This window comes from Aureobasidium pullulans (assembly GCF_000721785.1).
Source record: "Aureobasidium pullulans EXF-150 unplaced genomic scaffold scaffold_7, whole genome shotgun sequence".
Taxonomy (NCBI): Eukaryota; Fungi; Ascomycota; class Dothideomycetes; order Dothideales; family Saccotheciaceae; genus Aureobasidium; species Aureobasidium pullulans.
This window is the reverse complement of record NW_021941027.1, coordinates 880,262-906,497: the sequence shown is the minus strand read 5'-3', so window position 1 is coordinate 906,497 and position 26,236 is coordinate 880,262. Positions and strand designations below refer to the sequence as shown.

Sequence of the window (26,236 nt, the reverse complement as noted above, 5' to 3'; positions counted from 1 at the left end):
CAGTGAATTCGGCATTCTTTCGTGGGAAGATATGATTGCAATTGAATGTAGATTCTACAAATCAGTAAAGAGATGTGTCAATCTCGTCGAAGCCATTCCGCCATGATGATTCGTTGCCGACGGCGGATCAGCTACCTTTTAAACAAGTTGACAATGCCCACAAGCCACCACCCAAGTGAACAAGACGTTCGGTTTGGGTAGCAAAGAAACTTGAAAAGCGTTCAATCTCCGCAAGTAGACTCGATCACCACGCCACTGAATCGTTTCCACCAAGAGATGAAATCGGAGGCATGACAACTTTAAAGAAGTGCGGGTTCTCATTGGAATTCAAAATCACATCACTCGTCGTCCTCGTCGTGCTCTGCACCAGGGACGTCCATGACACGTTCTGATGCAGCCGCGAGGGCGCGTCGACTCCAAGCTCGCACGCCTTTCCAGACAGCCTGATACATGAGTCAGCTACGTTCGAAAGTTGAGCAGGAGCGGAGGAAGCGTACCCAAGTGAAAGTCATGATGCCAACTGCTACGGCAAACCAGCTGATTTGAGCCATTCTGTCTCGACCTGTAGTGCGACCACCACCAACGCCAGTGGCACGGAAATTGTACATTTGCCATGGACTTAGTGTAAGAAGAAACTTGGCAAAGCCGACCAGCCCCAATGATGCGAAGCCTTTGACAAAGTGCTCAGACCACGTAGATACCTCATCAGTCAAAGTCAGAGGCTGAGAACCATGAGCGAGAGTGTCGTAAGGATCAAGATAAAGGTTGATGATGGGGTCGGCAACATAACCTAGAATGAATGAGGCGACGATGAAGATTGTCATAGTAAGCATGATTTGAGCAGCTTTTGCATGTCAGTAGGTTGGATTCGGACCAGAAAGTCAATTGCAGCTTACCGGTACCGCTGATCCAGTGTGCCCAAGTCATTCGTTCCAGACGATACTTGTACCTACATGTGGGACATTGCCAGTAGTTACGTTTTGCTTCAGGATTCTGCAAACGCCAAGCCTGAAGACACTCCTCGTGGACATATTTCTGGCTGCCTTTACACAGACAAGGACGAAGCAGGCGACCACCATCTTCGCTCTCGTATGTTACGCTCGGCGAAGAGCGCAAGAAGGCAGGTAACGAGTCTGATGGTGGATTGTATGTGGGCAAGACAGTCTCCAGACAGATGCGGCATGTGCGAGGAGCGTAGTGGCGTTCGCGTGGCGGTTGGTGGCCTGTCGAGTGTGTGGAGCCTGTCGAGGATGAAGTCGGCGGCGGAGTCTGCTTTCTCTCTTCCTCGGAATGCTGGTCCTCTTGTTTCGGACGGAAGTGAGGCCTATTTTCCTCTTTGACATGGTCGGATGACCATGCACCAGGCAAGTCGTCCGGCCAAGTCCAGGAGGCAGGATCGATCGAGGATGAATTCATGGCGGGTGTAATATGTTCAGGTGCCGGCGAAGACGAATATGCAGGTGGAAGGAAGATTGCCAACGGTCATGATCAAATGGAGAGATTGGAGAGGCCAGCTGGTGTCTCTGCCTTGTCTTGCATGTCACGGGAGTGAAAGGGAAAAGCTTCTTCTGTTGCAGGCTGATGCTTGCGGAAGAAGAGGAAAGAAAGAGCTCCGCCTTGGCCCTGGCCTTGGCGTTTAGCGGATGGCCCGAGCTTCACCGAGCAGTAGCGCGTCGGCGTCACTGAGAGAGCGGCCTTGGGCGAAGGCCAGACGAGCTCCATACAGGCGCCATCATCCATCCGTTCATCGCCTGAAGCTGTTTCCTCGTCTGTTTCCCTCTTTGATTGCAGCTCTGTCCATCTCTCTGCAATCTCTCTCAACCGCTCCGACATCCCCGCCTCGCCTCTTCTCTCACCATGGCGGACCGCTACTCGTTCTCGCTCACTACCTTCTCCCCCAGGTATGCATAGTCTATTTCGTTTGCGCATCATCATTGCTAACTTCCTATGTAGTGGAAAGCTGGTACAGATTGGTATGCGCCGATAGCTTACTACCTACAAGATTCCCACTCATGCCTTTCCAGAATATGCTCTCAACGCCGTCAACCAAGGTGTTACCGCCCTAGGCATCAAAGGTAATCATACAACCATCCTCCGTCCAGTCATTCAAGTATTGACTGTGTTTCCTACAGCTACCAACGGTATCGTTCTCGCAACCGAAAAGAAGTCATCATCGCCCCTCATCGACGCCGCTTCCGGAAGCAAGATCTCGCTCATCACTCCCAACATTGGTACTGTCTATGCCGGCATGGGTCCCGACTACCGCATCCTCGTCGACAAGGCCCGTAAGGTCTCACACACAAACTACAAGCGTGTCTACAACGAATACCCTCCCACCCGCATCTTGGTCCAGGACGTTGCTCGTGTCATGCAAGAGGCTACCCAATCAGGTGGCGTGCGGCCATATGGTGTCAGTCTGTTGGTTGCTGGATGGGACGACGGCATTGAGCCCGAGACTGAGGCTGCCGATGCTGGTGATGACGCCGAAAAGAAGGCTATCAAGGGAAAGACTGGTGGTATCCTCAAGGGTGGTCCTTCGCTGTACCAGGTCGACCCCAGCGGTTCCTATTTCCCCTGGAAGGCTACTGCTATCGGAAAGAGTGCCACCTCGGCAAAGACTTTCTTGGAAAAGCGCTACACAGACGGTCTCGAGCTTGAAGACGCCATCCACATCGCCCTGCTCACACTCAAGGAGACTATTGAGGGTGAGATGAACGGTGACACCATCGAGATCGGTATCGTCGGTGCTCCCGCCGACCACCTACTGGGTGTTGAAGGTGTCGAGGGTGCTCAAGGTCCTCGTTTCAGAAAGCTCAGCTCGCAAGAGATTGAGGATTATCTGACGAGTTTGTAAACGGAGCATTTTAAAGGGCATGGCGTTTTTCTTAATCTTCCACACATGACGAGGGACGGCTCTGTATACTAACATGAGGCTGCTGATATGCTGGCCAAAATGACATTCACCTTTTTGTCAACCTCTCCCATGCTCATTAGTGAGTGACGTTCGTGTACTGTTTACTAACATCTCAGCGCTACTACTTGCCGTGCTAGACATAATCACTCGTCTCCACGCTCGATCGAGGCTTTCTCGAAGTCGCAAGCAACCATCATCAAGCGTCGGCTGAAGGACAAAAGTCATATCACCTCTTACGCGGCGTCCAGCCAACACTGTACAACCATCCATGCTTACATGTTTTCCCAACCAACAGACGTTTATTGGCAAGACAAAGAAACCCTTTCAAGTTTTCCCTGGGACCGCCTTGTCCCAATTTTACACTACTATATCAGGGCCGTGTTGATTTCGGGGATGTTGACATGCCGATTGCTAGTCTTAGAGTCTTCGCTTCCTACATCCATGATTTCCCTCCAACACAAACGCCGACATATCTCCCGCTCCATTGTTGTCATCCTAGGACGACAATGTCGAGTCAATGGGTCCTTATTCGATTGCATCGAGAAGGAATATGAGAAGTGATATAAGAAGGAACCCCAGATAAGAGCTGCAGATCAGTCATTGCTTTCTTGTGATGGAGGCTTAGGCGAAAACGTTCAAGACCAGGAAGATATACAGTTTCATCATACTTCAATATATAAGCATACCATACTTAACCATAGAGGTAACAATATTCCCAAGTTCCAGTCGACCAGCGACCACAGTGATATCCAACAACTAAATCAAGATTTCCAAAACATGCAGCCATTTACTGCAGATCCAAGACCACTCTACCCTGAATCTTTTGATCATTCATCTCTTGGAAGATAGTCGTCAACTCATCCATCTTGGCTGTTCGGTAATGCGTCTTGATGATGCCTCTGGCAGCCAAGTCCAAAGTCTCAATAGCTTCTTTTCTGTTTCCCACAGCTGAGCCAACGACTTTTTGCTCCTTGGCCACCATGACCTGAGGGAAACAAGTAGCGATCGGCTGCAACTCACCCTCAGGCAACCCCACACAAACCAACGTACCGCCGAACTTCAACAATTGCATTCCACTAGCATAAGCGCCATTAGCCGCTGTGAGCACGAGAACTGCTTGTGCGCCTAATCCGCCGGTCAGAGCTTGCACGTCGGCTGTGACGTCTTTGCTGGTGGTGTGGTCGATGAAGTGTTCGGCGCCTGAGGAGAGGACGAGGTCTTTTTTGCTGCCGTGGTCGATGCCGATGATGCGCATGCCCATGCCGCGGGAGCCCATTTGGGTGGCGATGTGGCCGAGGCCGCCGCCGGCGCCGAGGAGGACGACGAAGTCGCCGGATTGGGCGGTGGATTTGCGGAAGGCGGAGTAGACTGTTACACCTGCGCAGAGCCTGTGTGGTATATCAGTGATTCGATCTTGCAAGGGAGAAAAGATACAGAGGTGGGAGAGGATAAAGAGGGTCGGGAGTGTTGTAGTAGAGGGAAGACACTTACATCGGTGCAGCTGCTGCTGAGTCCAGTTCATCAGGGATGGGAGTAACATAGTCGGCAGGACCGAGAACATATTGTTGGTATGTGCCGGGAGTGTAATATCCAGATACCTTCTGGTTGAAACAAACGCCGTCGTGTCCAGACAAGCAAGCTGGGCATCCTCCACAGATGCCACTGATCCACTTGACTCCAACTCTTTGGCCGACCTTGACGGCAGCATTCTCAGTTCCTGGTCCCATTGCTACAATCTTGCCAACACCTTCGTGGCCGCCGACTTGGCCGGCTTGGGTGGGGTGAGGGAGGGCTTTCCAGCTGTTTGTCATGATACCCAGATCACTATGGCAGACACCGCTGTGGGTAAGATTGATCAGGACCTCGCCGGGGCCGGGAGTGGGTGTGTCGAGGTCGACTATCTTGGTGGAGATCTCGCCGGGCTTGTCGTAGATGACCGCCTTGTAGGACTTGGGAATGTCTGGAGAAGCCATTGTTGTTGGAGTATGGAAATGGTTTGGTAGGTGAAAGATGTATGTGTGCTTTGGGACACTTTATAGGCGATTGGTTTGGGGCAAGGCAAATTGGATTGGTTCAGTGAGAGAGGAGGAGGAAAGTGGACAGGAGCAAGAGGAAAGCAGTGATAACTTATGGATTGTGAGACGAACTACTGCAGGTAGATAAGAAGGCTTGAGTTGATCAACGAACCCTTACCTTTTCAGTAAGTGACTGCCTTGGGTAACGTTCATGTTGCCCGAGTCCCGAGGCAAAGGTGAGCTTGCAAGTTGTGTATGCCGTTTCAATGCATGTTTAGCTATGGTGGGGCAGGACTGCGGGGTAGATGGCTGTAGACGAGGGGTTTGCGGAGATGAGGGAAGGTCAGACGACGGAATTATACTTTTGCTTCATGTGAGACGCGGCAGAGAAGACATGATCCTTGATCTGGAAATTCTGGCGATGCTTGTGTCGAGGTGGTTGTTGGAACTGCCGTGCTTGAATCAAGGCGTGTGGCTGGAGTCCTACAATATGGTCTGCTAAGACCTGTTGAAAGATCATATATTGGACTTCGAGTAAGTGTAACTTAACCTGCAGGCAGCATCTCAGCACTTTCGAGTGCTTAATGAAGCATTGTTCTCTGAGTACTTATCTGCCAGCTGGTCCATTGTTCCGTAACAGGTTTGAGCGATCTTCCACCGCTGTGGCTCCGTCTGTAGTAAGCACTCTGCATCGATGGCACTACGACGTGTAACACCGAGATCCTTGAAGAATCGTGTGTGTATCCGAATACCGCAACTTTCGTGTAGTGATATTGGTGAGGAGGCCTCTCAGAGCTCACGCGAGGTTCTCAATATCGTGCGCGATGCAGCTCTCCAAGCCGGTAAACCCACAAAGCGGAGAAGCTCAAGTTTGCTCTGTTTGCAGAAAGCCCTTCGCTAGAGGTATAAAAGGCTCGCCACCCCAGCACCCAGCTTTTCTCTCTCATGAAAGTTTATAAATCCAGTACAATTTGATTTGATCACCTGTCGTACACTCTTGTGTATCACCGTGGGACATCGAATTGAACGTCTGGAGAGAGCGAACCGTCTTATTAAGAAGCGGCACCCCAAACACTCTGGGTGTTGACTCCCGTTGTAGACTCACAGATCTTCTTTTTGTTCATCATCTTCATCGGTCTTCTTCAGTTTCGAGATGTATTGATTCCGAGGCGGAGCCACGTGATTATGGCTTGCGCTGGACACGACGTTTAGAGACCCTGAACGCCCCTTCCACATCCGTTGTACATACTTCTACCTACGAATCAAACGAATACAATACCCACATACCGCATTGCCACCTATGGACTCCTCCGTCGCATCGTTGTCCTCGGACGCGCCTACGAAACAACCGTTCCCCTTCTTCGAGCTGCCGTCTGAGTTGCGCATCAAGATTTATCAATACGTGCTGTTCATTGAGCACGGAAAAGGCGTCGTGGACCTGGACTATTTCAACGACAGGCGAATCGCTCCACGTCTGACCTGCTTTCGCGCTTGTCGGCGCATGCATGAGGAAGCATACCCAATCTTCTATGGCTCGTCACAGCAGCCATTTAGACTATTTCCTGTCGGTGGACATGTCTACAGGACAAAGAAGCCGCTGCTTGAACTCCTGACACCCACATATCGAGGAGCTATAAACACTATTGAGCTGCGCCTTGGGCCTGGTTGGGAAAGGGTAAGTCCATCCCGAGTCCTCATCTCGGTGGAGAGTTGCTAACCTGTCTTTGTCTTAGGTTCCCAAATGCTGGCATACTGGTCCGTCACTAGGCCTTGCCGATTGTCTCTCCCTGCGTAACCTCAACATCTTCGTACAAATTGATCCTACAGACACGACCTTCAAGGGCCATCATGGAAAAGGCAATGACGAGAATACATACAAGAACCTCTGTGTTCGCTGGTTACAAGACATTCTCGAGCAAGCTCCTAGCATCCGCAAAGTCCAGATCGATGCATGGGAAGGTGTGGAGGTTGAATCGCCAATGCTCAACGCGCTTGCCTCTACGGTCTTGTTGGCTGAGAAGCGGTTGACATGGGGCCCTGAGCGATTGAAGAAGCTGGACAAGGAGAAGTTGAGACAGGCGCGCCTAGACTCCATGTGCGGCATGGAGCAATTGGAGGATCTCATGACATATATGGTCATTGGAGACCAGCGAACCTATGCATTCTGAGAGCATGCGATGCATGGAGCAAGAGAGGCACAATGTGCGTTGTAGCGATTTGAGCATTTGATTCTTGGCCCTCTTCTATTTTCTTCTACTGCAGCATCCAAGCAAGCAAGTCTTCGTTCATAACCAATCGCCCCACGAGCCCCCAGTGTTTCTCCAGGGCCCCCAGCACTGTCAGCCTTGTAGTGGAATCACATGTCTTATCGTGTTGACGAGTCACGACTCGCCATGTTTCTTCGTGTTTCGCTGGAGGGTCAAGCAAACACGGCTTAGGCCCTGTTCGGTTCGTCGATAGCGACTTCGGATTCAGCTTCTTGGCCGTCGGTAATAGGGTTTATCTAGCGTGTGGTAGACTACTTTCGAAGTCGACATGAGCGTTCGGATCAGCGGTTCGGATTGCCCACGTGATCTTCTCTGCGGCGTGAGTTTCTGGTGGGGGTTGTTAGCAAATAAGACGGTATAGAGAAACGAACTTGGGAAGATAGCAACCATGGCCCCTTCGATGCCACCCCCTCTGAAATCGGCCAGTCAATTACGTGATGAGGGTGTTATAGACCCTCGCCTCATGGCAATGTCGCCGTCACCATCACCAGCTAAACAACAGCGTCGTCGCATGCCATCTATGACTCCCGCCGAGTCTATTAAAGGAAGAGAAATTAGCTAGTCGCCAACACTAGCTCGCTAGTTGTTCCTATCGACGAATCCTCTAGGTAGACTAGGCAGCAGCGTGCCTCCTACTCCTGCTCGAAGTGAGTTAGTTATGTCTTCGTCGAGTGACAGCGGAAGCGCATACCTAGCCTAGACCGATGCTATGGTCGCCGAGCTGCTTAATAGATTAGAGGACCAGTCAAAAAAGGGCAAACGTGCCGGGTCGAGTTAGAAGTTAGAGGCCTAGGTCGTCGTTGTTAAGGCCGTGAAGGAGGTAACACCTGCTACGTAGAAGATTATCGTAACGAGGAAGAAGTGTAACGATAAGGTAGCATGGTTTAGGAACCGCTAGAAAGTCTAGGTCCACATGATGAATAATTCCGGTTGGGCCAAGGATAAGGACACTAGCCTGCCGGTATCGAGTTAGCAAGGCATAGATGACTACCTCTTAAAGCATCCGGAAGGTAAGAAGTTCTTACATTAACGTCTCGAGCGAGAGGATTAGCTAGACTTTCTCTTCGCGGCGACGACTACGACCGGCGCAAACGCACGTACTATAGGTAAGATAGCACCTTCGGCGATACCTAATGCTAATGGCGATGATGACGAAGAGGAGGAAACAACTAATGAGACTAGCATAAGGAAACGAACGTTAGTGACACTAGGTGGAGGTACGAGGAAGAGACTTACTCCGAACTAAGAGTTCGCTGCTCGTGTCGACTTAATAAGCAAGCAGTAGAGCAGAAGTAATGAGATCATAGCCTTTAATCCTATTACTAACGCTGCTCGCGAGTTCTATAAGGAGTTTGCGCACCTCTATATCGACAACTAGATAGCTACTTTAAGTGCAATGGCAGAGGGTAATAATGCGCGTCTGTTCTTAGTGTCGCTAGCGCTAGCAAGAAAGGCCTTTATAACGAAGTAGATAGGGCTAGTCGTCGTTAATGTAGTTTAAAGAGTAATAGAAGGAGAGGAAGTTAAGAGGACTAAGCAACGCGAGCAAAGTTAGACTTGTACATACACCTTCTAAACATTAACTTCTTAGCCAACTATCGCCTTATAGTCGTTCTACATCTGCTCTGCAATGCGCTCTCTAAATGCTATCATCTTCTTGTCGTCGTTCTTATTACTCTACGCGCGCGCACTCGATACGAAGGAATTGTCCTCATCTTCTTTAAAGTCCGCGTTAGTAAATGGTATGTTATCCTGTCCATGTCGAATTATCTAGTTATAAAGGGCCGTTAATGCGTAGACTAGTCTTGTTTGGTCTACAATAGAGAACTTATGCGCTAGTCGTAGGACCTTCTATCTTTTCTTAATAACACTAAAGGCGCGCTTAATCGCATTGCGTAGCGAAGAATGTCTAAGATTAAAGAGCTCTTCCTTGTTCGAAGGACGTAGGTCTACCTGCTGCCATTCCTATAGGTAGTATCTAGTTCCTCTATATAGCACGAGCGCAATCGCAGAGTTTAAATACCCTGCATCTGCTAGAAGATATCGCCCTTTAGGAACAGCTAATGTCTTCGATAGCGCATCTTTAAGGACTCTAGCATCGTACGCACTTCCTTCCTATCCTACATAGATGTAGATAAACTGACCGTCGAAGTTACAGATCGCTAGAACGTTCTAAGATAGCTAGGTCTTCCTGTTTCTCTAAGGTATTAAGTCCCTAAACGCAAAGATAGGTACGTAAGACCCGTCTATTGCACCGATATAGTCTCTAAAGTAGGGGAAGAACTTGCCGCTATCCTCTATCCTTTCGGGTGTTAGCGCCTGCTTATCTAGCATCTTAACCACTTCCTTGTGTAGCTCGACTAAACCATTAAGCACCTAATAGAAGTATCTGCTAATGGTTAATGCCGAGTGGTGATAGACCTCCTATAAGTCCCGATAGCTAAGTCCCTTTGCGCACAACTTAAGGAACATTATTAGCTTTTTAGTAGCTAATATGTGGCGTGTGTCTCGAATAAAACCGCGGGTCTTAAGCTACTTTAACAAGTCCTTAAAAGCATCCTATTTTAGTCTCGTAGCGCGGAACAACCTCTTCTCGCTTACTCGTAGATCCTCGGTATGTTTATGCCCCTTCGTCTTAGATGTATACAAAGTCCTAATACCAAGGTTCGAAGCGCTCTAGTCTAGCAAGGTGCCCCATCTCTACATTAACACACTCGCCGCCAGGATGTAGCGGACTACCTGCTTCCTTTAATCATCCATCTATAGAGTATGGCACGTGACGCACTTAAATCCGACGAAAGATTGACCTCTTGACTTCAATTTTGAATCCGAGGGCTTTGCCTGCAAGAATTCGACATTTCACGCTAAAAAAAGTCACCATCCGTCGGTGCCCAGATATCGACCGATTCCTCTGCCAAAACGACCGAATCCGCGGGTCAAACCGAACGCTACCCTCGACTTCCACTTCGACTGTCGAAAACGACGATATCGACCGCCAAGTAGTCGAATCCGTCAGTCGAAGCCGCTGAACCGAACAGGGCCTTACAAAGCTGTTGGGCGGCCACTTTTCGCTCTGCATCCGAGATAAACGGCGAGCGGTGAAGTCATGTGGAAGCCCGTGCGCTCTATCCCACTTACTCGAAAGAACGCCTCCTTCCTGAAGACTGTCTCATTGTGCTGCAAGCCAGTCACACAGTCTTGCATCTAGAAGCCATGTAGGTCACTAGACATCTGGCTAGAGGTTGCAAATGTGACAGGAGAACGGCGACCCATCTGCCGGGTTGTGACACGAAGAAAATGGTATGATGTAAGGCCGGAGATAAGTATATGAAACAGCAAACGACCGCCGGCCGAAATTCGAAGATGGCATTTGGAAGAAGAAGGTGCGAGACAAAATTTCTAATCGTTGATCGTACGCGTATTCATATATAGCAATCAGGGCTCCCCTTGCTTGCTACATTCCTTCCTCCTCTACACACACTTTATCCCACTCACCTCTCTACCACCTTCACACATCACAATGTCTACCGAGCAGATCCCCGAGAAGTTCTCTGGCTGGTTGGGCCACGAGCCTGAGGCCGCCAAGGGCAAGATGGTCTGGGGCGAGTTCGAGCCCAAGGTGAGTCTGATCAATCCTCCAATGCCTGTAGACATTCACTAACGAAACATGACAGACCTTCGAGGAGACCGACGTCGACATCAAGATCTCCCACTGCGGTATCTGCGGTTCCGACATCCACATGCTCAGCTCCGGCTGGGGCCCTACTCCCTACCCCTGCTGCGTCGGCCACGAGATTGTCGGCAAGGCTGTCCGTGTTGGCAAGGAGGTCAAGAACATCAAGGTCGGCGACCGCGTCGGTGTCGGTGCCCAGGCTCAGTCCTGCCTTGAGTGTGTTGACTGCAAGAACGGCAACATGACCTACTGCAAGAAGGCCGTCAACACCTACGGCTCCATCTACCCCAACCAGAAGGACAAGTCATACGGTGGTTACTCCAACTACAACCGTACCCACGGTGCCTTCGTCGTCAAGATCCCCGAGAAGATCGAGTCTGCAGACGCTGCTCCCATGCTCTGCGGTGGTGTCACCGTCTACTCTCCCCTCGTCCGCAACGGCTGTGGTCCCGGCAAGACTGTCGGTATCGTCGGTGTTGGTGGTCTTGGTCACTTCGGTGTCCTCTTCGCCAAGGCTCTCGGTGCTGACCGCGTTGTTGGTATCTCCCGCAAGAACGACAAGCGTGACGACGTCCTCAAGCTCGGTGCCGACAAGTACATCGCCACTGGTGAGGACAAGGACTGGGCCGCTGAGAACGCCCGTACTCTTGACTTGATCATCTGCACCGTCTCATCCGAGAAGATGCCCATGACTGAGTACCTCTCCCTCCTCAAGGTCGGCGGTACCTTCATCCAGGTCGGTGCTCCCGACGGTGGCAACCTCCCTCCTATCAACGCCTTCACCCTCATTGCCAACGGCATCAAGGTTGGTGGCTCTCTCATCGGTACTCCTCAGGAGATCGAGGAGATGCTTCAGCTCGCCGCCGACAAGGGTATCAAGCCTTGGATCGAGGTTCGTCCCATGAAGGAGGCTAACCAGGCCATCATCGACTTCGAGAAGGGTCTTCCCCGCTACAGATTCGTCCTGGAGAACTAAGCGTCTTCTAACGAGGACATCTTTTGCTTGGAAGCTTGCTTGTTTTGGAAAAAGGGCATTATGAACAAGCCCCATTTATGAATACCCCCATAGACTTATAGACTGTAGACGCTACGAATTGCATTTGCTCTCAAACAATCTTTTTCAACTTGATCAGATTTCTGGAAGCGGGTTGCTATCATTGACGCGCAAAGAAGTCGCGCAGACTTGGGAAGAACAAAGATTCGCTGTTGTGAAGCCCGATGGGTTCTCGCTCTGTGTCATACCACTATGCCTACTGACTGAAGGCACAGTCGAGTCCATACTCTATGAGTGACCAAAGAAGCACATGAAGCGCGTGCCAAATATGCTTGTACCCATGAAACACATTCTATCGTGTAACAATTGCGAGATCACCCAAGGAGCAGGGTTCCCCAATTTGCAGAGACGCGGACATAAGATAACGATAAGAGATAAACTCCACCATGATTGCCACCAGGCAGACGCGCCGAAACATTTCTCCCTCACTCGGAGAAGGAACTCGTCCTGTGCAACACTCTTTCACTCGTAGTCGGCAGCAGGCTGCTTTGATCCCAACTCAACTTTTTCGCCTTCCAACTTTCTCTTTGTTACTTTCTTCAGGACATATTTCAGCTCCACTCGCCTCACTACACAAAAAGATACACGCAGTACTTCACTTTAGATATACATCAAGATGACTGGTAGACGCAATGGAAACCGCATCCGTGGACCGTAAGCACCATCCCCTCCTCAAACCACTCACACATAACCTAACAATGGCATCTAGACAATCAGCCTTGACCGACTTCCTTTCCTCACACAACATCTCCGCACAGCAGATTCGCGATGACTACGAACGCCGCGTGCGCGAAGCAGCACAGTCAGAGAATGCCGGAGAAGGTGGTTCCAATGCACCGGCACCACCTAGCGACCCGGACGCCGAAGCTGCCGCCGCTCTAGCAGCAGCAGACGCCGCAGACGCTGCCGCCGAGAAGACCAGGAAGAGAAAGAGAAAGGAGGAGGCAGCCATTGAGAAGATCAAGAAGGCAAAGGGATCCAAGGGTGGAAAGAAGCAGAAGAAGAAGGCACCTGGCAGTGACGACGAGGATGATGATGATTTCGATATCCTCGATGTCATGTATACCAAGGCCGCTCCTCTGCCTGGCCAATTCGAGAACTGCGAGGTGTGCAGCAAGCGATTTACTGTCACCCCATACAGCAAGACTGGTCCGGAAGGAGGTCTTGTCTGCACACCCTGCGGCAAGGAGCTGGCCAAAGACGGAGATGCAGCAGCAGGAAAGAAGACAAGGAAGCCTCCAGCTGGAAGAAAGAGAAGACAGGTTGAGAGCGAGCGCTTGAATGGTATCGCTGTTGGTGGAGCGAAGACACTACAACAGCTCTGCATTGAAAAAGTCGCACAGTACCACGAGGACGTTGATGAGCTTGGAGAGTTGCCCGAGCCTGTCATGTTGCGCCTGGCTGAGATCTTCGCGAAGAAGCGCGTGCTAAACCCCAAGACTGTCAAGCTCTTTGTACGACCGGACTCGGATGCTGTCTGCATTCACGATGCTGCATATCTGGAAGTTGAAGACTACAAAGGAATCTTCGCCGTTGCCCCTGGACTCAAGAAACTCGTCCTTCGCAATGCCTGTCAGCTCAAGGACGAAGTAATCGAGTACATGATGGAGAAGTGTGATTCTATCAACTTCATCCAGTTCTATGCCGGCAACCTGGTGTCGGACGAGATGTGGTGCAGACTCTTCCAGCGATACGGCAAGCAACTCAGAGCAGTCAAGCTGTCCTGGTTGGATGCCGCGTTCACCGATGATACCGTACAGGAGCTTGTCAAGAGCTGCCCGGATCTGATTCGTTTGAAGCTCAAGCTTTGTCGCAAGCTTACGGAAGAGTCCATCGTTGCTCTTGCTGGACTGACCAATCTTGAGCGCCTGTCGTTACAGACTGGCGTTCAGCCGTCATGCGAAGCTGTTGTCAATCTCGTCAAGTCTGTTGGCACCAACCTGCGCACACTGTCCTTCGAGGACTTCCTCGACATTGACGATACTGTTCTCGCGCAGATCAAGGAATCCTGCTCCAAGCTTGAGAAGTTTCGCCTGTCAATGAACGATGTCGCAACAGATGCTGCTTACGCCAATCTCTTCACCAACTGGAAGAATCCTCCCCTCACCTTCGTCGACCTTAGCGGAACTCGCGATGTCGACAACAATAATCCCAAAGGTCCTGAAGAAGCTATCGGTCTCGCCTCTGCTGGCTTCAAAGCTTTGATGGAACACTCAGGCTCAGCAATCCGCACACTCGACATTGCCTCTTGTCGTCACATCAGTCTGGAAGCCTTCCTCGATGTCTTTGGCAGCGGCAAGACATACCCTAACCTCGAATCCATCAACTTCAGCTTTTGTAGTAGCATGGACACCTCAGTGGTCGCTAGTGTCTTCCGCAGCTGTCCATCTATCAATAAGGTCATCGCTTTCGGCTGCTTCGATGTCACTGACGTTGTTGTACCCAGAGGTATCGCCTTAATTGGCGTTCCTAAGGCCCAGGATGCTATCGAGCAGATTGGTACGGGTATCGATGTTGCTGAAGCCCTTGGTCGCATGGTCGACGTTGGCGCTTGAGAAAGTGACGAGCAATTGATTCTACTGCTTCTCCTGGCATCAAACTTTTTTTCTCTTTCTTTACATTTCGGCATTAGCAAGGAGTTCTCATGGCGTTCTTTTTTTTCCACATTGCGCGAAGCTGCTTAGAAAGGCGGCGGCCTTTTTCCATCACAAAAGATCGCAAATAGCGATCAGAGATGAGCTTTTTCTCTACACAAAAGTAATACAGTATTTTTTTCGGCCTGCACACAAGGCCTTTTGATCACCATCATTTTGTATTCCTTCTTTCCTCTTGTCTTACATCTCTATCTATTTGCAGCCGTGACAGCCGTGATGAACATTTTGATAATCAATTAGGCATTTTGGTGCTGGACCTGAATTTCCGGGATAGCCGAAGCTTTGCGTGTTTATTTCTGGATTTTGCAGCACGTTTTCCATCAGGGCAGGGCATCCATGAACAGCCGCAGCATTGCAGGAAAGTGCTGTTCTCGCAGCTTCTACCACATTAGGACTGGGTTTGTGTTCTTTCGTGGTCTTTGACGGGTTCGGAAAATAGGCAGGAAGAACATGTTCGAGAAAGATCGACAAATATCGCGCTACGTCACCGAACCTTGTTCCTGGTGCTGAGTGCTGCGCCGATCAGGGTCGGCTTAAACTTCCTGCCAAAGCCTCAACTGTCTTTCAACGACATGAAGATGGAACCGCCTTGCATCGATCTCTCCTCTGTCTTCGGTGACGAGATATCAGGAGCGACGGAAGGATGTGATTGATGCCGCGCTCGCGATTATTCGATATCAGCCGATGTTTGCAGCTAGAGTGGTAGGATGATCAATCTCCTGATGTCTTTGACTTCCCTATCTAGCTATCTATTTTTTTCGGATGGGGCGGCTCCGTTATATACGCGTCCGAACACGAATAGAATTAGAGGAGGCCCCAACCTGTCGGCGGCGACATTGGATTCGTCATACCCTAATCCTTCCTATCAAATGAGTATAGCATTACGCTTTTTCTGTTTTCTTCCATTGCTTCTTTTCCCATGAATGATACTTTTGGCGTGTATTTCCAGTACGACATTTGAAAACAGAACTCTCTTTTTGAATCTCGATACAGGGTGTTTGTTTGGTGTGAATGAATACACTCTAAGCAGTTGTCATGGACCGGCCATCTGTTGATCGTGGCCGTCGTCTACGCTCTGGTGTAAGTCATGTCGGCTCTAACTCTTCATACATATAGCTAATGTTGAACAAGTCCTCCGTTCAACAACAAGAAAACCTTGACGTCCAATCTCCAGGCCCAGATAACAACAACAATGAGGAGCCACCACCTAACCCAGTCGTCAACAGAGCCCGAACATGGAACCTAGCAGACTCATCGCCAAGCGCTGGTATTCGCCGTAGAGGCACAACAACAAGTTTCCGCCCACGAAACAGATCTCTAGCTCGTAGAGCTTCAGGAACTAGCTTTGGAAATGAGGAACCGTTCAGTCTTGCCGGACCTCAGGATATCGTCGCCGTGGCCCATCAACATACTCCATATGTGGATCCCGGATATGCACAATTGAACCCGGCTTATGCTCAGCCTATGCATGCTAGGCCGGTATGGTCGTTGGCGAAACCCTTGCCTAGAGTCGTGAGGCCGGGTATGGTGCCTACTGCGAGTGAGCTGGACAGTGTCAACAACCAACCAGGAGATACACAGATCACAGAGGGTGATGTGGAGCAAGGACCAGAACCGACTCTACGTCTCGACCGTGTGTCTTCAAAACTACAAGCCGTGCGTGCAGAACGAGAGAGACGTTTTGTGGAAGGCAGAAGTGGATCAAAGAGGACGACAAGGACAAGAGCAGATTCTCAATCTTCAGTACACTCGCAGAATCAACAACAACTGCGACGGGAGAACAGTGCCCAACAAGGATCTACTGTTGATGTTCTCCCAGATGTGGTCGAAGAACTTGAACCCACCGATCACGAACAATTCCCTGCTTATGAGGAGAACTTCGACCCTACAACAACCTATAGACCAACCTACGAATTCGACGACAGTTTCTCAGCAAAGACCGCGCTGGACGACATACCCGAAGATGACGACCTGACTTTGAACAACGACAATCTAGAAGACGAAGTCTACAACGCACACACCCATTGGTCCGTCCTCCGCCACCGCTTCCGTCAAGAACTCGCAGAATTCCTCGCCGTGGTCGTTCAATTGACTCTAGGCTTTTGCTCAGACCTCGCCATCACTGTCGGCGGTGCCCCAGCAAACAATGCAATCTTTGCATCTCTGGCTTGGGGTTTCGCCACCATGACTGGAATTTACATCGCCGGAGGACCTTCTGGAGCGCATTTGAATCCTGTGGTTACGATAATTCTATACATCTTCCGCGGTTTTCCTAAACGTCAAATGGGTGGCTACTTTCTGGCACAGATACTCGGTGCTTTTGTCGCTGGATTTATCAGTTATGGCGTGTACAAGACACAGATTGATGCGTACATTGCTGCTCCTTCTGCTGGAACAACCACTACAGAAACTACTCAGAACATCTTGAACGCATTTGTTACGAACCTCAGGAGCAGCAATGTCACCCTCGCAACTGGCTATTTCAACGAATTCGTCGCGACAGCCGGATTAGCCATTACCGTTCTCGCACTGGGTGATGACACAAACACACCCCCCGGCGCTGGTATGACTGCCTTAATTCTTGGATTCGTCATCACTGTGCTTCTCCAAGCCTTTGGTACAAACACTGGTGCTGCTCTAAACCCTACTCGTGATTTAGGCCCACGTTTAGCTCTCTGGTGTGTAGGTTTCACACGAGATCAGTTATTTGCAGGGACGTGGTGGCTATATGGACCGTTCTTGGCTTGTATACCTGGTGGAATTGTAGGGGCGGCATTGTATGATATCTGTATCTTCACCGGTGGAGAGTCACCGGTCAATTATCCTAGGAAGAGAATTTGGAGAGCTGGACATAAGGCGAAGAAGAAGTGGAGTAGGAGACTTAGACCTTGGAAAAAGGGCAAGGGGAAGAAAGTGGAAGAGCAGAAGACTTGATGGTGCAAAACAATAGAATATAGCCTTCTCCGCGCAATAGAGTGCAGTTGATTCGAAAGAAGAAGCCTTGCGTAGTACCGTACTCGAGGAGCGAGAAACTATTATTACGAATCTCCCATAAATGTTGAAGCAAAGAGATAAAGGCCGCGGGGTACATTTATATAGTACGACGGTGTGGAAGCAAGGACAAGTAAGTAATGCGGGGTCGTAACAGGATTACATGTGAGAGATTTACGCTGGTAGGGAGACCGAGACAGAGTATGTGTGGCGGACGATCGAGTAGTATGATCTTTTGTCTCAGAGGCAGCTGGCTACCGCATGTTGAGCATCTCGAGAAGTCGGTCTTATGGCGCTGTATATCTTGCTCCTCAAGATGGGCATCTATCAGGGCTGGCAGGGTTATGGTTGAAGATATAGTGTTGATGGTTTCGATCGAGTTTACGTCAATATCCTGTGGTGTCTGGTGGTATATCGCCTCGCCGCAGGCGCAGAGCTTCTTCTTGGTTGTGTTGAACGATACGCTCGGCGTGCCACGAACGCCGAATTGGCAGAAATCGATGGGCTTGGCCATGGAGCCTGCCTTGATTCGCGATTGAGCAGCGATACTATCAAGAACCGGTTGGCGATATCTGTCGACGTATGCCGTTAATTCAGATGCGCTCCAGTCTGTGCGGAGTAAGTCAAGCGTGTGAGAGGCACAAGCAGTCGTATCGACAGGGTGGGTAGCATCGCATGGTCGTTGACGGTCGAGAGTGGATTGGTGAAATGATTAAGAGGACTGCCCGACATGCTTTCGAGGTCAGAAACGTAGAGCTGGACTCAGTCGCACCAGATGACACTCCAAGTGTAACTAGCCTCTCCGTCAATATATCAAGCAATATAAAGACCACTTACTACGGCAGCTTTCACCTCTACTCCCACACCAAGGAGTGTAAGGTTTCGATAGGGTACTAGAACCATTTTTTCATGATCAAGACCTCATCATTGGGGGCAGATCTTTTACTTGACTTCGTCTGCCGCTGAAGGTAAACCCAAAGTCTTCTTGCCTTCTCATTTTTGCCTTTTGATAGCCAAATGACACACCCGCTAGGAAAAGGAGAGGTCAGCCAAGGGTTCACGCTCCAGACGCGGCTGACATGTCTGGTATCGTATGCTGGAAAGCCGTCTCTGATTGAGTAGCAAGCCACAGGTTCTCATCGTAGATTCGTGATACCCTTTGAGCTGCGCGATCGTGATGATTCAATGACAAGTTCAAAGACAACAAAAACCCTGAAGCCGAGAGAAAAGCAAGAGTTTTAGCGATATGCTCAAATCATGACCAGTCCAGCTCGCCAGAACGAGGCAGTGCAGTTTTTCAATGGCTTAGATCAGGGAGGGGGTATCCGAAAGCTTGGCCAATACATGCAGCCTGCAGGTCTCTTTCGCGATGGTGAGATACGAAACGGTGAGAGTGTTCCGCACACGACATCCTTTATCCGGAGGATCCGCCGTTTCGATACATGTTGGTTATTCATCAACGACAAGACAGGGCACTTAGTTCGGCTTGCTCGTGGCTGCAGATGCTGAGAAATCATATTTGAAAGACTTGGTATCCGAGAAAAAAGCATGCCTGTCTTCGAAACATGAATTTCCATCCATCCGGGACTTGGTAAAATCCCATCCGCCGATTCCGCAATGGCGAGTTCGACAGAAAAGGTAGTAGGTGGTCATTCGGACTTGACGTTGGAAAGATGGCTGAATTGCAAGAGGTTGTTGGATGACCGTTACCTCGATGATCCAGACTGTCTTGAAATCCGACATTTTTCCGTCGCAGGCTTCGTTGTCGCTTCGACACCGATTCGTAGCTTGCTACGGTGTAACATCGGTAAAAAGTCGACAGACAGTCTGGGTCTCCGAGGTAAGATGACCGTTCCTGACACGATACTGAACCCCGCGTTCGCGTTGAGTGTGGGGGGCCGATTCCAACGAGTGTCTTTGGCTACCAGATTTCTTCCAGTAGACGTCGCGGTTTCCTCTAAGATTAGCCGAAGATGACAGATTGACGATCAATGTTTATCGCGATTACTTTGCAGAAGGAGTGCATCCCGATTGTGGTCAAATGCATCACGAACCGAGGCTCCTACAGCCTGCTGCAGTCCTTAGCGACTTGGCAGCACCGGACACGCCGAAGGTTATCGCAAGGTTCGTTCTTTCCCCTTCTCCACACTTTCCTTTCACTTCATCTCTTCCATTAGCACATACCAAAGACGTTCGCCCATTTGTCAGCTGCAAGATGAAGCGGAAAGTAAGCATCTCTGCCTGTTGGTGGCTCGCAGCCTCCTGCTGGGCAGGGTGATCAAAGGTACATCGCGTAAACGCTGTCAAGGCGGAAAAATCAATCCAGGTCGACTTCCAAGATCCAGCCTCAGCCACTACCTCCTTGGCACAGCGGCTCCCCTTGGTGCGACATTACAAAGTTCGAGACTCTTGAGACTCTAAGTATCGAATCACGCACGTGGAGCGCGCATGCCGCCTGCAGTATCAAACTCTCTCGTCTTTTCGCCTGCTCTGCCGTTGGGTGGAATCAAAACATACAGCTTCCAAGACTGGTGGCTTTGCTTGGCCTTTCATCCGACGGTGCAGAATGCCTCGATAGACTCGAATTGGATGCTGGGCACCGCTGGCAAGGTTCCAATACGACCAACGGCATCAGACTTGATTTGACTTCTCCAGACTGGGGTACGGTCTGGGGTCTGGGGTACGGTCTGGGGTCTGGGGTACCGATAGACAGGCAGTGGCATATAAGATGGCTCCGGCCGTATCACTCTGCATGGTAGATCTCATCTCTCATTGACAGCGCTGATCAAGAACGTTCGCGTTTCTTACACACTATCGCTCATCCTATCGGCATCTTTTATCAACACCTTTTCTTTCGTTCACACTACACTTCTCACCATGACGATCATGGCAGAGACAAAGCACACCCCTGCGGTCGATGAGAAGGGCACTGTCGAGCTCTACGAGACTGTTTCGACCTCTTCAGACTCGCAAGAACATCAATTCGACGACAAGGCAACTGCTCGGTTGATCCGAAAGATTGACTTGCGTCTGCTTCCTTTCCTGGCTCTGCTCTACCTGTTGAGTTTCCTCGACCGTACCAACATCGGAAATGCCCGCCTTGCTGGTCTCGAGAAGAGTCTTCACATGGAGGGTTTGGACTACAACGTGAGTACATTGTAAGGATTTATCATAATCAAGAACTAATAAACATCGACAGATTGCATTGGCCATCTTCTTCCCCTTCTACGTCTTGGCTGAGATCCCTTCCAACATGATGATGAAGCGCACTCGTCCCGCACTCTGGATTCCCTTCATCATGGTTCTCTGGGGTATAACCACTACCCTCCTCGGTGTCGTGAAGAACTACCACGGTCTCCTTGCTGCTCGTGCTGCCCTCGGTCTCGCTGAGGGTGGTCTCTTCCCTGGTGTCACCTTCTACATCACCATGTGGTACAGACGCCACGAATGTGGTCTGCGTCTCGCCATATTCTTCTCCGCTGCTACTGCTGCCGGTGCCTTCGGAGGTCTTCTCGCTCGTGGCATTGTTGAGATGGACAAGCTCGGAGGTCTTCCTGGCTGGAGCTGGATCTTCATCCTTGAGGGTCTCCTTACTTTCATCGTTGCTATTGTCGCTTTCTTCTACATGAACGACTACCCTCAGACCGCCAAGTTCCTCAACACGGAAGAAAAGAAGGAAATCTCCCGCCGCCTCGAAGAGGACCGCAGCTCACTTGCCGATGAGTATGGCAACAAGTACTTCAAACACGCTATGGCCGACTGGAAGATCTGGGTGCACATGTTCATCACCATCGGCATTTACACCCCTCTCTACAGTTTCTCCCTTTTCCTGCCCACCATCGTTAAGACTCTCGGCTATAGCAACGAGAAGGCCCAGCTCATGAGTGTCCCTCCTTACATCGTTGCCTGCTTCTGCTGCATCACTGGTGGATACTTCGCCGACCGTTTCCGCACTCGCGGTGTCTTCATGATCGGTTTCACCCTCACTGCCATCCTTGGTGTTGTTCTGCAAGTCGCTTCCACCAACCCCCACGTCAAGTACGCTGGTGTCTTCCTCTTCGCTTGCGGTATCTACCCCAACGTTCCTCAAGGTGTTGCCTGGAACGGTAACAATATTGGTGGCTCCACCAAGCGTGGTGTCGGTATTGCTATGCACGTCGGTTTCGGTAACCTCGGTGGTATCCTCGCTTCTTTCGTCTACCTCAAGAAGGATGCACCAAAGTTCCACAACGGCCACTTCATTCTCATTGGCATGTTGAGCATGAGTCTGATCCTCCAGATCTTCATGACCGTCTACCTCCGTCGCGAGAACGCTCGCAGAGATGCAGAGTACAAGCGTCCCGAGGACTACACTACTGAGGAGAAGACCTTGGAGCGCGAGCGTGGTGACAACGCCACTTTCTTCCGCTACACTGTTTAAGATACCCACAGGGACTAGGAGTTGGGCTTGGGATACGGATATGAATATGGTTACCGGCACGAATATGTATGACTCTCTTTTTGATATGTAGACTTCTCATCTCCCAATAGAGATCCATCTGCAATGAAACACTTCAAAACAACGTCTCTTCTTCCGTTCCACCTTTATCAAACCATCTCAACCTTATATATCAAATTCTATCCTTTCCTCCTCATCCTGATTTCTAACTCTACTCTTGAATGTGTTGTTCATAGATAGAGACAAGTAGACTACTCCATCAGCACACATGACGGAGACGGACAGTTAACTAGATTTCCTTCGAAATCATAGACTTCAAGTTTTTTTGGGGGGTTTTGATTTGGCCATCGTAAGGCAAGTGAAGCAAGGGATGTCGTTTTCTCCTTCCAAAAATCTTTAAAACTCAATTCTTCACCCTTTGCTCTGTTTATTCTCTTACAGTATGGCTTTCACTTTGGTATGGAAGTGAATGTTGCTAGCAATCTTTTTTTATCTCGCTTAGTCGTTGATGCTGCTCTTTCCCCCTCTCGCCGGGTATAAAAAGAGCTCCTTCCAACAAGATATTGCTTCTTACACAACTGCTACACTAACCTGTCAGATCCGCCAGATTGAAGAGGAGTTACTGCTTGCAGTAGTACCTACTCATTAAACCCTTTGCCCCGACGTAGCCGGCAAAGACGACACTCACGTCTGTGTATCGTCTATATAATCTTGTCTCATACGGTCGCCGACGAAGGAGAGATTAGCATACTTTGCATGCCATTAAGTATAGAAATAACCATGTCGCTGTTGGCCGGGAGAGATAAGTGGTCATAAGTGCGGTTGTCTTCTCGATGTTAGCCCGTGATAAGAAAGGGGGAACCAGGACATCCCTTGCATGCACCATACTAACCGGAGTAGGGTCGACATTAAGGGAAGCAAATCGAGACCTCTCGTTCGACACAGTAAGGAGAGAAAGAAGAAAACGGAGAGCATGCAGCGTGGGCCTAGTACGAGTTCAAGGAGAAGATAGATTAGCCATAAATGGTGCTCGACAGAAACCCGGGATCTGGAACTTGACGGAGCCCGGGAAGAATATCGGACCTTTACTCTCGTATCTCTACCTGATAGAAATGTAGTAAAGTTGCGTCAATGCACGATACTTACAAAGTACGACATGTCGTCTGCTCGCTATACCTTCTCAAAGTGCTTGCCGCTCATTCTTGAAACACTGCAGATCTTCAGATATCCCCGCATCTGTACCCCTCCGGTGTGAAGGCCGATGTGGGTTCAGATTGTGGGGTGGTATGGTATACTTCCTCCCTGTGTGCTAAACTTTGTCACATCAACTTTCATGCCGCAGCGATACGCACTGATCCACCCACCGAATTGCAAGAAGGTATTGAGAAAAAGCATGCCGTCCACGGAGAGCGATGCTCGGAGGCCTTTTCTTTAGACCTAGCTCTATATTCAAGAATGATCGTGCATTTTTACAGCAGTGTCGGTGACAAACTTTAGCACGCTGAGAGGCCATGGATCTCTGAAGTACCCCATGCAGCTCCTCCATAGCATGTCGATCATGACAGGTCAAGGGAAACAAAAACATCCTGTGACCGCTGCATTTCTTCTGAACTTCTCACCAAGCATACCAAGCAGTCCAAGAAAAGCCTTGAATTATTGACCGCTTTCAATCATGGGCAAAGAAGTTCAGGCCATGCTCTCCTCGCCAGGAAGCTCAGCGAAAGAAGACATCATGCACATCGAAGACAAAAACATGACCAAGGACGAGAGAATCGCCGCCATCGACGCCATTGCTGAGGACCCCTCTGTCACGCTGGAGAGCTTTGCACATCTGGATATCAACAAGATCTTGCGAAAGATTGATATGCGATTGGTACCCATGTTAACTATCTTGGTAAGCAATCATATCTGCTGAGGCGGAACGAGCAATAGACCTTACTGACGAACGATACAGTATCTCTTGAGTTTTCTAGACCGCGGAAACATCGGAAACGCAAAGATTGAAGGATTGGCCGAGGATCTAAAACTCACCGGTGCAGAATATAATTGGTGCCTGACAGGTAAAATATGAACACCTTCCGCCTTTTGAGATGCAGACGTTGACAGCAACAGCTTTCTTCTTTACATATTGTGCTTTCGAGGTACCGAGTAACATGTTGTTGAAGAAACTTAGACCTTCAATCTGGTTGCCGTCGATTATGGTGGCATGGGGTATTGTCGTGAGTCTATCTCGTTTATGGAGAAGTTTGATGAGACTTGCTAACGAGACGCAGATGACCTTGATGGGTTTAGTAAAGGATTTCCACGGTTTGCTCATCGCAAGAATCTTCTTGGGCGTGACTGAAGCAGGACTGTTCCCTGGAGTCGTTTTTTGTGAGTTGATAACCTGGTCTTGAATTACTATTATACTAACGGTCGTTTCTATCCAGATAACACCATGTGGTATTGTCGTTACGAGGTCCAGGTCCGACAGGCGTACTTCTTTAGCGCGGCAAGTGTAGCAGGAGCTTTCTCCGGACTGTTAGCTTATGGCATCTCGTACATGGAAGGCGTGGGAGGACTGGCAGGATGGCGATGGTAAGAGCCTCCAATCATCTCCTGTCTTTCGCTGACCGTCCAACAGGATCTTCATCCTCGAAGGCTTGCTCACTTTCCTCGTTGCAATCGTCGCTTACTTTGTTCTTGTCGATTACCCCGAGACGGCCTCGTTCTTAACTGTCGAGGAGCGTGCCTTCATCACATATCGTCTAAAGTATGATGGACAAGATGCCAACACCGAACACGGATATCGCGTCGCTCAAACAGATCGCTCTGACAAGAAGTTCTTGTTCGCTGCTTTCCGTGACTGGCAAATCTGGGTCAACATCGTCGTATATTGGGGTTATGTCTGTCCACTGTACGGTATCTCGCTGTTCTTGCCTACGATCATCAAAGAGCTTGGGTACAAGACGACGACAGCACAGCTGCTGACTGTCCCAATATACGTCGTTGCTTCTGCTATTACGATTGCTGTAGCATACGCGGCTGATCGTAAGCGACTTCGCTCGCCATGGATCCTTGTCGGCTTGTGCTTCCAGGCTATCGGCTTCATTATGTGCATATCGACTAGCCATCCCGGCGTCACGTATGCAGGTATTTTTATTGCTGCTTGCGCGTTGTATCAATGTCAGCCAAGCAACATCACCTGGCTGAGCAACAACTTGTCTGGAAGTTACAAAAGGGCTGTCGGAATGGGTATCCAGATCAGCGTTGGCAATTTGGCTGGTGGTATGTCCTCTCTTCATCTATGTCTCTTGTCTAGCCCCGCTAACACGCTTGATAGCGATGGCATCAAACTTCTATCGTAGCACCGACGCTCCAAGATACATCCTTGGCCACGGTCTTGAGATTGGCTTCATTTGTATGGGTATTGTGGCTCTTCTGATTCAAGTCTTCAACTATCGGCGCATCAACAAGCAAAGAGAGGCTTCATTAACAGCCGGCGAAGCCGAGAATTTTACTCCTGAGGCACTTGGAGATCTGGGTGATAAAGCTGTGACGTACCGGTACACGCTCTGAAGGAATTGTTGGCCGATTGCCACAAGACCGGCTACCTGGTTGGTTTCTTCAAGCTGTGACTGGTTAGATATTTCCGCGGGAGAGAAATCAGAACAGAACAGAGCTATAAGGCTGTCATACCTTTCGTGTCAGGTCCGACTTCTCCGTATGCCAGAGTCAGCTCCTCAAAAAGCAGTTACATGCGTGGTGAATTCTTGCAGACCTTCACGATCTTGTAGGCGGGTCTTCGGCTCGTTCCCCAGCTCCATCCCCAGATTTTCATGGCGAGTTAATCGAAAACAACTGCACCGCCAAGTGGTTAGTGTTTTGGCAGGCGGCTATCGACGATGCTGACCAAGACGAGCCCGCGATCATCACGTTGATGGAGATTCTGAGCATCTGTAGAACAGGTGCGCAGATCGAACCGGAGATCTACCTCTGTCAGAGAATCGCAGCTTTGCCGAAGTGGCAAGGACTGCAGAACCAGTGCCCTAGTATGGACATACTGGTGGATCAACGTGGATGTAGAGGCATGGAAATCGCACCGAAACCGAGCTCTTGGCCTGGCAAAGCGCTTTTCTGAACAGACTTCAACAGGCACAATGTGTTTGTTCCGAACATATCTGTCCAGAGAGATCACGATCAACGGTCGCTCTCAATGGACATGTAGCGGACCTTCAAAGCATCTTGCTT

At 49.9% G+C, this 26,236-nt stretch overlaps 11 protein-coding genes across 11 annotated transcripts; 8 read left to right on the top strand and 3 right to left on the bottom strand.

Moving 5' to 3' along the window:
* Window positions 1–7: 7 nt before the first annotated feature.
* M438DRAFT_344871 (uncharacterized protein) lies at window positions 8–1,570 on the bottom strand. Its single transcript, XM_029905321.1, has 3 exons — window positions 897–1,570; window positions 498–844; window positions 8–443 (listed from the first exon to the last, which is right to left on the bottom strand). The coding sequence occupies exons 1-3, from the start codon at window positions 1,414–1,416 to the stop codon at window positions 339–341; spliced, it is 972 nt and encodes a 323-aa protein (XP_029761757.1). The 5' UTR covers window positions 1,417–1,570; the 3' UTR covers window positions 8–338.
* Window positions 1,571–1,835: 265 nt separating this feature from the next.
* Window positions 1,836–3,283, top strand: M438DRAFT_344870 (putative proteasome subunit alpha type-2). The gene is made up of 4 exons (XM_029905320.1): window positions 1,836–1,901; window positions 1,954–1,973; window positions 2,025–2,075; window positions 2,133–3,283. The coding sequence occupies exons 1-4, from the start codon at window positions 1,858–1,860 to the stop codon at window positions 2,852–2,854; spliced, it is 837 nt and encodes a 278-aa protein (XP_029761756.1). The 5' UTR covers window positions 1,836–1,857; the 3' UTR covers window positions 2,855–3,283.
* On the top strand, window positions 3,023–3,588 carry M438DRAFT_197975 (uncharacterized protein). The gene has a single exon (XM_029899317.1). The coding sequence runs from the start codon at window positions 3,191–3,193 to the stop codon at window positions 3,473–3,475; it is 285 nt and encodes a 94-aa protein (XP_029761755.1). The 5' UTR covers window positions 3,023–3,190; the 3' UTR covers window positions 3,476–3,588.
* M438DRAFT_317281 (GroES-like protein) lies at window positions 3,555–4,979 on the bottom strand. The gene is made up of 2 exons (XM_029902738.1): window positions 4,406–4,979; window positions 3,555–4,302 (listed from the first exon to the last, which is right to left on the bottom strand). Exons 1-2 carry the CDS (start codon window positions 4,885–4,887, stop codon window positions 3,702–3,704), a joined length of 1,083 nt encoding a protein of 360 aa, XP_029761754.1. The 5' UTR covers window positions 4,888–4,979; the 3' UTR covers window positions 3,555–3,701.
* A 1,250-nt stretch (window positions 4,980–6,229) lies between these two features.
* On the top strand, window positions 6,230–7,097 carry M438DRAFT_354616 (uncharacterized protein; the record flags this gene model as incomplete). The annotated part of the gene is made up of 2 exons (XM_029906964.1): window positions 6,230–6,604; window positions 6,663–7,097. 2 exons carry the CDS (start codon window positions 6,230–6,232, stop codon window positions 7,095–7,097), a joined length of 810 nt encoding a protein of 269 aa, XP_029761753.1.
* Window positions 7,098–10,701: 3,604 nt separating this feature from the next.
* Window positions 10,702–12,191, top strand: M438DRAFT_344867 (GroES-like protein). The gene is made up of 2 exons (XM_029905319.1): window positions 10,702–10,815; window positions 10,871–12,191. The coding sequence occupies exons 1-2, from the start codon at window positions 10,717–10,719 to the stop codon at window positions 11,843–11,845; spliced, it is 1,074 nt and encodes a 357-aa protein (XP_029761752.1). The 5' UTR covers window positions 10,702–10,716; the 3' UTR covers window positions 11,846–12,191.
* Window positions 12,192–12,377: 186 nt separating this feature from the next.
* On the top strand, window positions 12,378–14,732 carry M438DRAFT_295276 (RNI-like protein). Its single transcript, XM_029901871.1, has 2 exons — window positions 12,378–12,577; window positions 12,633–14,732. Exons 1-2 carry the CDS (start codon window positions 12,540–12,542, stop codon window positions 14,476–14,478), a joined length of 1,884 nt encoding a protein of 627 aa, XP_029761751.1. The 5' UTR covers window positions 12,378–12,539; the 3' UTR covers window positions 14,479–14,732.
* Window positions 14,733–15,416: 684 nt separating this feature from the next.
* M438DRAFT_364634 (aquaporin-like protein) lies at window positions 15,417–17,906 on the top strand. The gene is made up of 2 exons (XM_029907741.1): window positions 15,417–15,657; window positions 15,709–17,906. Exons 1-2 carry the CDS (start codon window positions 15,613–15,615, stop codon window positions 17,509–17,511), a joined length of 1,848 nt encoding a protein of 615 aa, XP_029761750.1. The 5' UTR covers window positions 15,417–15,612; the 3' UTR covers window positions 17,512–17,906.
* M438DRAFT_197822 (uncharacterized protein) lies at window positions 17,590–18,129 on the bottom strand. The gene has a single exon (XM_029899316.1). It carries the CDS (start codon window positions 18,080–18,082, stop codon window positions 17,669–17,671), a length of 414 nt encoding a protein of 137 aa, XP_029761749.1. The 5' UTR covers window positions 18,083–18,129; the 3' UTR covers window positions 17,590–17,668.
* A 2,388-nt stretch (window positions 18,130–20,517) lies between these two features.
* Window positions 20,518–22,066, top strand: M438DRAFT_295268 (high-affinity nicotinic acid transporter). Its single transcript, XM_029901870.1, has 2 exons — window positions 20,518–20,715; window positions 20,768–22,066. Exons 1-2 carry the CDS (start codon window positions 20,695–20,697, stop codon window positions 21,986–21,988), a joined length of 1,242 nt encoding a protein of 413 aa, XP_029761748.1. The 5' UTR covers window positions 20,518–20,694; the 3' UTR covers window positions 21,989–22,066.
* A 1,693-nt stretch (window positions 22,067–23,759) lies between these two features.
* Window positions 23,760–25,564, top strand: M438DRAFT_271321 (MFS general substrate transporter; the record flags this gene model as incomplete). The annotated part of the gene is made up of 7 exons (XM_029900473.1): window positions 23,760–23,900; window positions 23,961–24,066; window positions 24,119–24,225; window positions 24,280–24,379; window positions 24,436–24,583; window positions 24,630–25,273; window positions 25,308–25,564. The coding sequence occupies 7 exons, from the start codon at window positions 23,760–23,762 to the stop codon at window positions 25,562–25,564; spliced, it is 1,503 nt and encodes a 500-aa protein (XP_029761747.1).
* Window positions 25,565–26,236: the final 672 nt, after the last annotated feature.

Excerpts from the sequence above, each read along its gene's own strand:
- M438DRAFT_317281 (XM_029902738.1), bottom strand. The coding sequence starts at position 4,887 with ATGGCTTCTCCAGACATTCCCAAGTCCTACAAGGCGGTCATCTACGAC. Across the intron at positions 4,303-4,405 it reads TCAGCAGCAGCTGCACCGAT|GCTCTGCGCAGGTGTAACAG; the intron begins GTAAGTGTCTTC and ends TATACCACACAG.
- M438DRAFT_364634 (XM_029907741.1), top strand. The coding sequence starts at position 15,613 with ATGGACCGGCCATCTGTTGATCGTGGCCGTCGTCTACGCTCTGGT. Across the intron at positions 15,658-15,708 it reads GCCGTCGTCTACGCTCTGGT|TCCTCCGTTCAACAACAAGA; the intron begins GTAAGTCATGTC and ends ATGTTGAACAAG.
- M438DRAFT_197822 (XM_029899316.1), bottom strand. The coding sequence starts at position 18,082 with ATGGCCAAGCCCATCGATTTCTGCCAATTCGGCGTTCGTGGCACGCCG.
- M438DRAFT_295276 (XM_029901871.1), top strand. The coding sequence starts at position 12,540 with ATGACTGGTAGACGCAATGGAAACCGCATCCGTGGACC. Across the intron at positions 12,578-12,632 it reads GGAAACCGCATCCGTGGACC|ACAATCAGCCTTGACCGACT; the intron begins GTAAGCACCATC and ends AATGGCATCTAG.
- M438DRAFT_344871 (XM_029905321.1), bottom strand. The coding sequence starts at position 1,416 with ATGAATTCATCCTCGATCGATCCTGCCTCCTGGACTTGGCCGGACGAC. Across the intron at positions 845-896 it reads ACACTGGATCAGCGGTACCG|CTGCTCAAATCATGCTTACT; the intron begins GTAAGCTGCAAT and ends GACATGCAAAAG. Across the intron at positions 444-497 it reads GCATCATGACTTTCACTTGG|GCTGTCTGGAAAGGCGTGCG; the intron begins GTACGCTTCCTC and ends CTCATGTATCAG.
- M438DRAFT_295268 (XM_029901870.1), top strand. The coding sequence starts at position 20,695 with ATGGAGGGTTTGGACTACAAC. Across the intron at positions 20,716-20,767 it reads TGGAGGGTTTGGACTACAAC|ATTGCATTGGCCATCTTCTT; the intron begins GTGAGTACATTG and ends AAACATCGACAG.
- M438DRAFT_344867 (XM_029905319.1), top strand. The coding sequence starts at position 10,717 with ATGTCTACCGAGCAGATCCCCGAGAAGTTCTCTGGCTGGTTGGGCCAC. Across the intron at positions 10,816-10,870 it reads GGGGCGAGTTCGAGCCCAAG|ACCTTCGAGGAGACCGACGT; the intron begins GTGAGTCTGATC and ends GAAACATGACAG.
- M438DRAFT_197975 (XM_029899317.1), top strand. The coding sequence starts at position 3,191 with ATGTTTTCCCAACCAACAGACGTTTATTGGCAAGACAAAGAAACCCTT.
- M438DRAFT_344870 (XM_029905320.1), top strand. The coding sequence starts at position 1,858 with ATGGCGGACCGCTACTCGTTCTCGCTCACTACCTTCTCCCCCAG. Across the intron at positions 1,902-1,953 it reads CTCACTACCTTCTCCCCCAG|TGGAAAGCTGGTACAGATTG; the intron begins GTATGCATAGTC and ends CTTCCTATGTAG. Across the intron at positions 2,076-2,132 it reads TACCGCCCTAGGCATCAAAG|CTACCAACGGTATCGTTCTC; the intron begins GTAATCATACAA and ends TGTTTCCTACAG.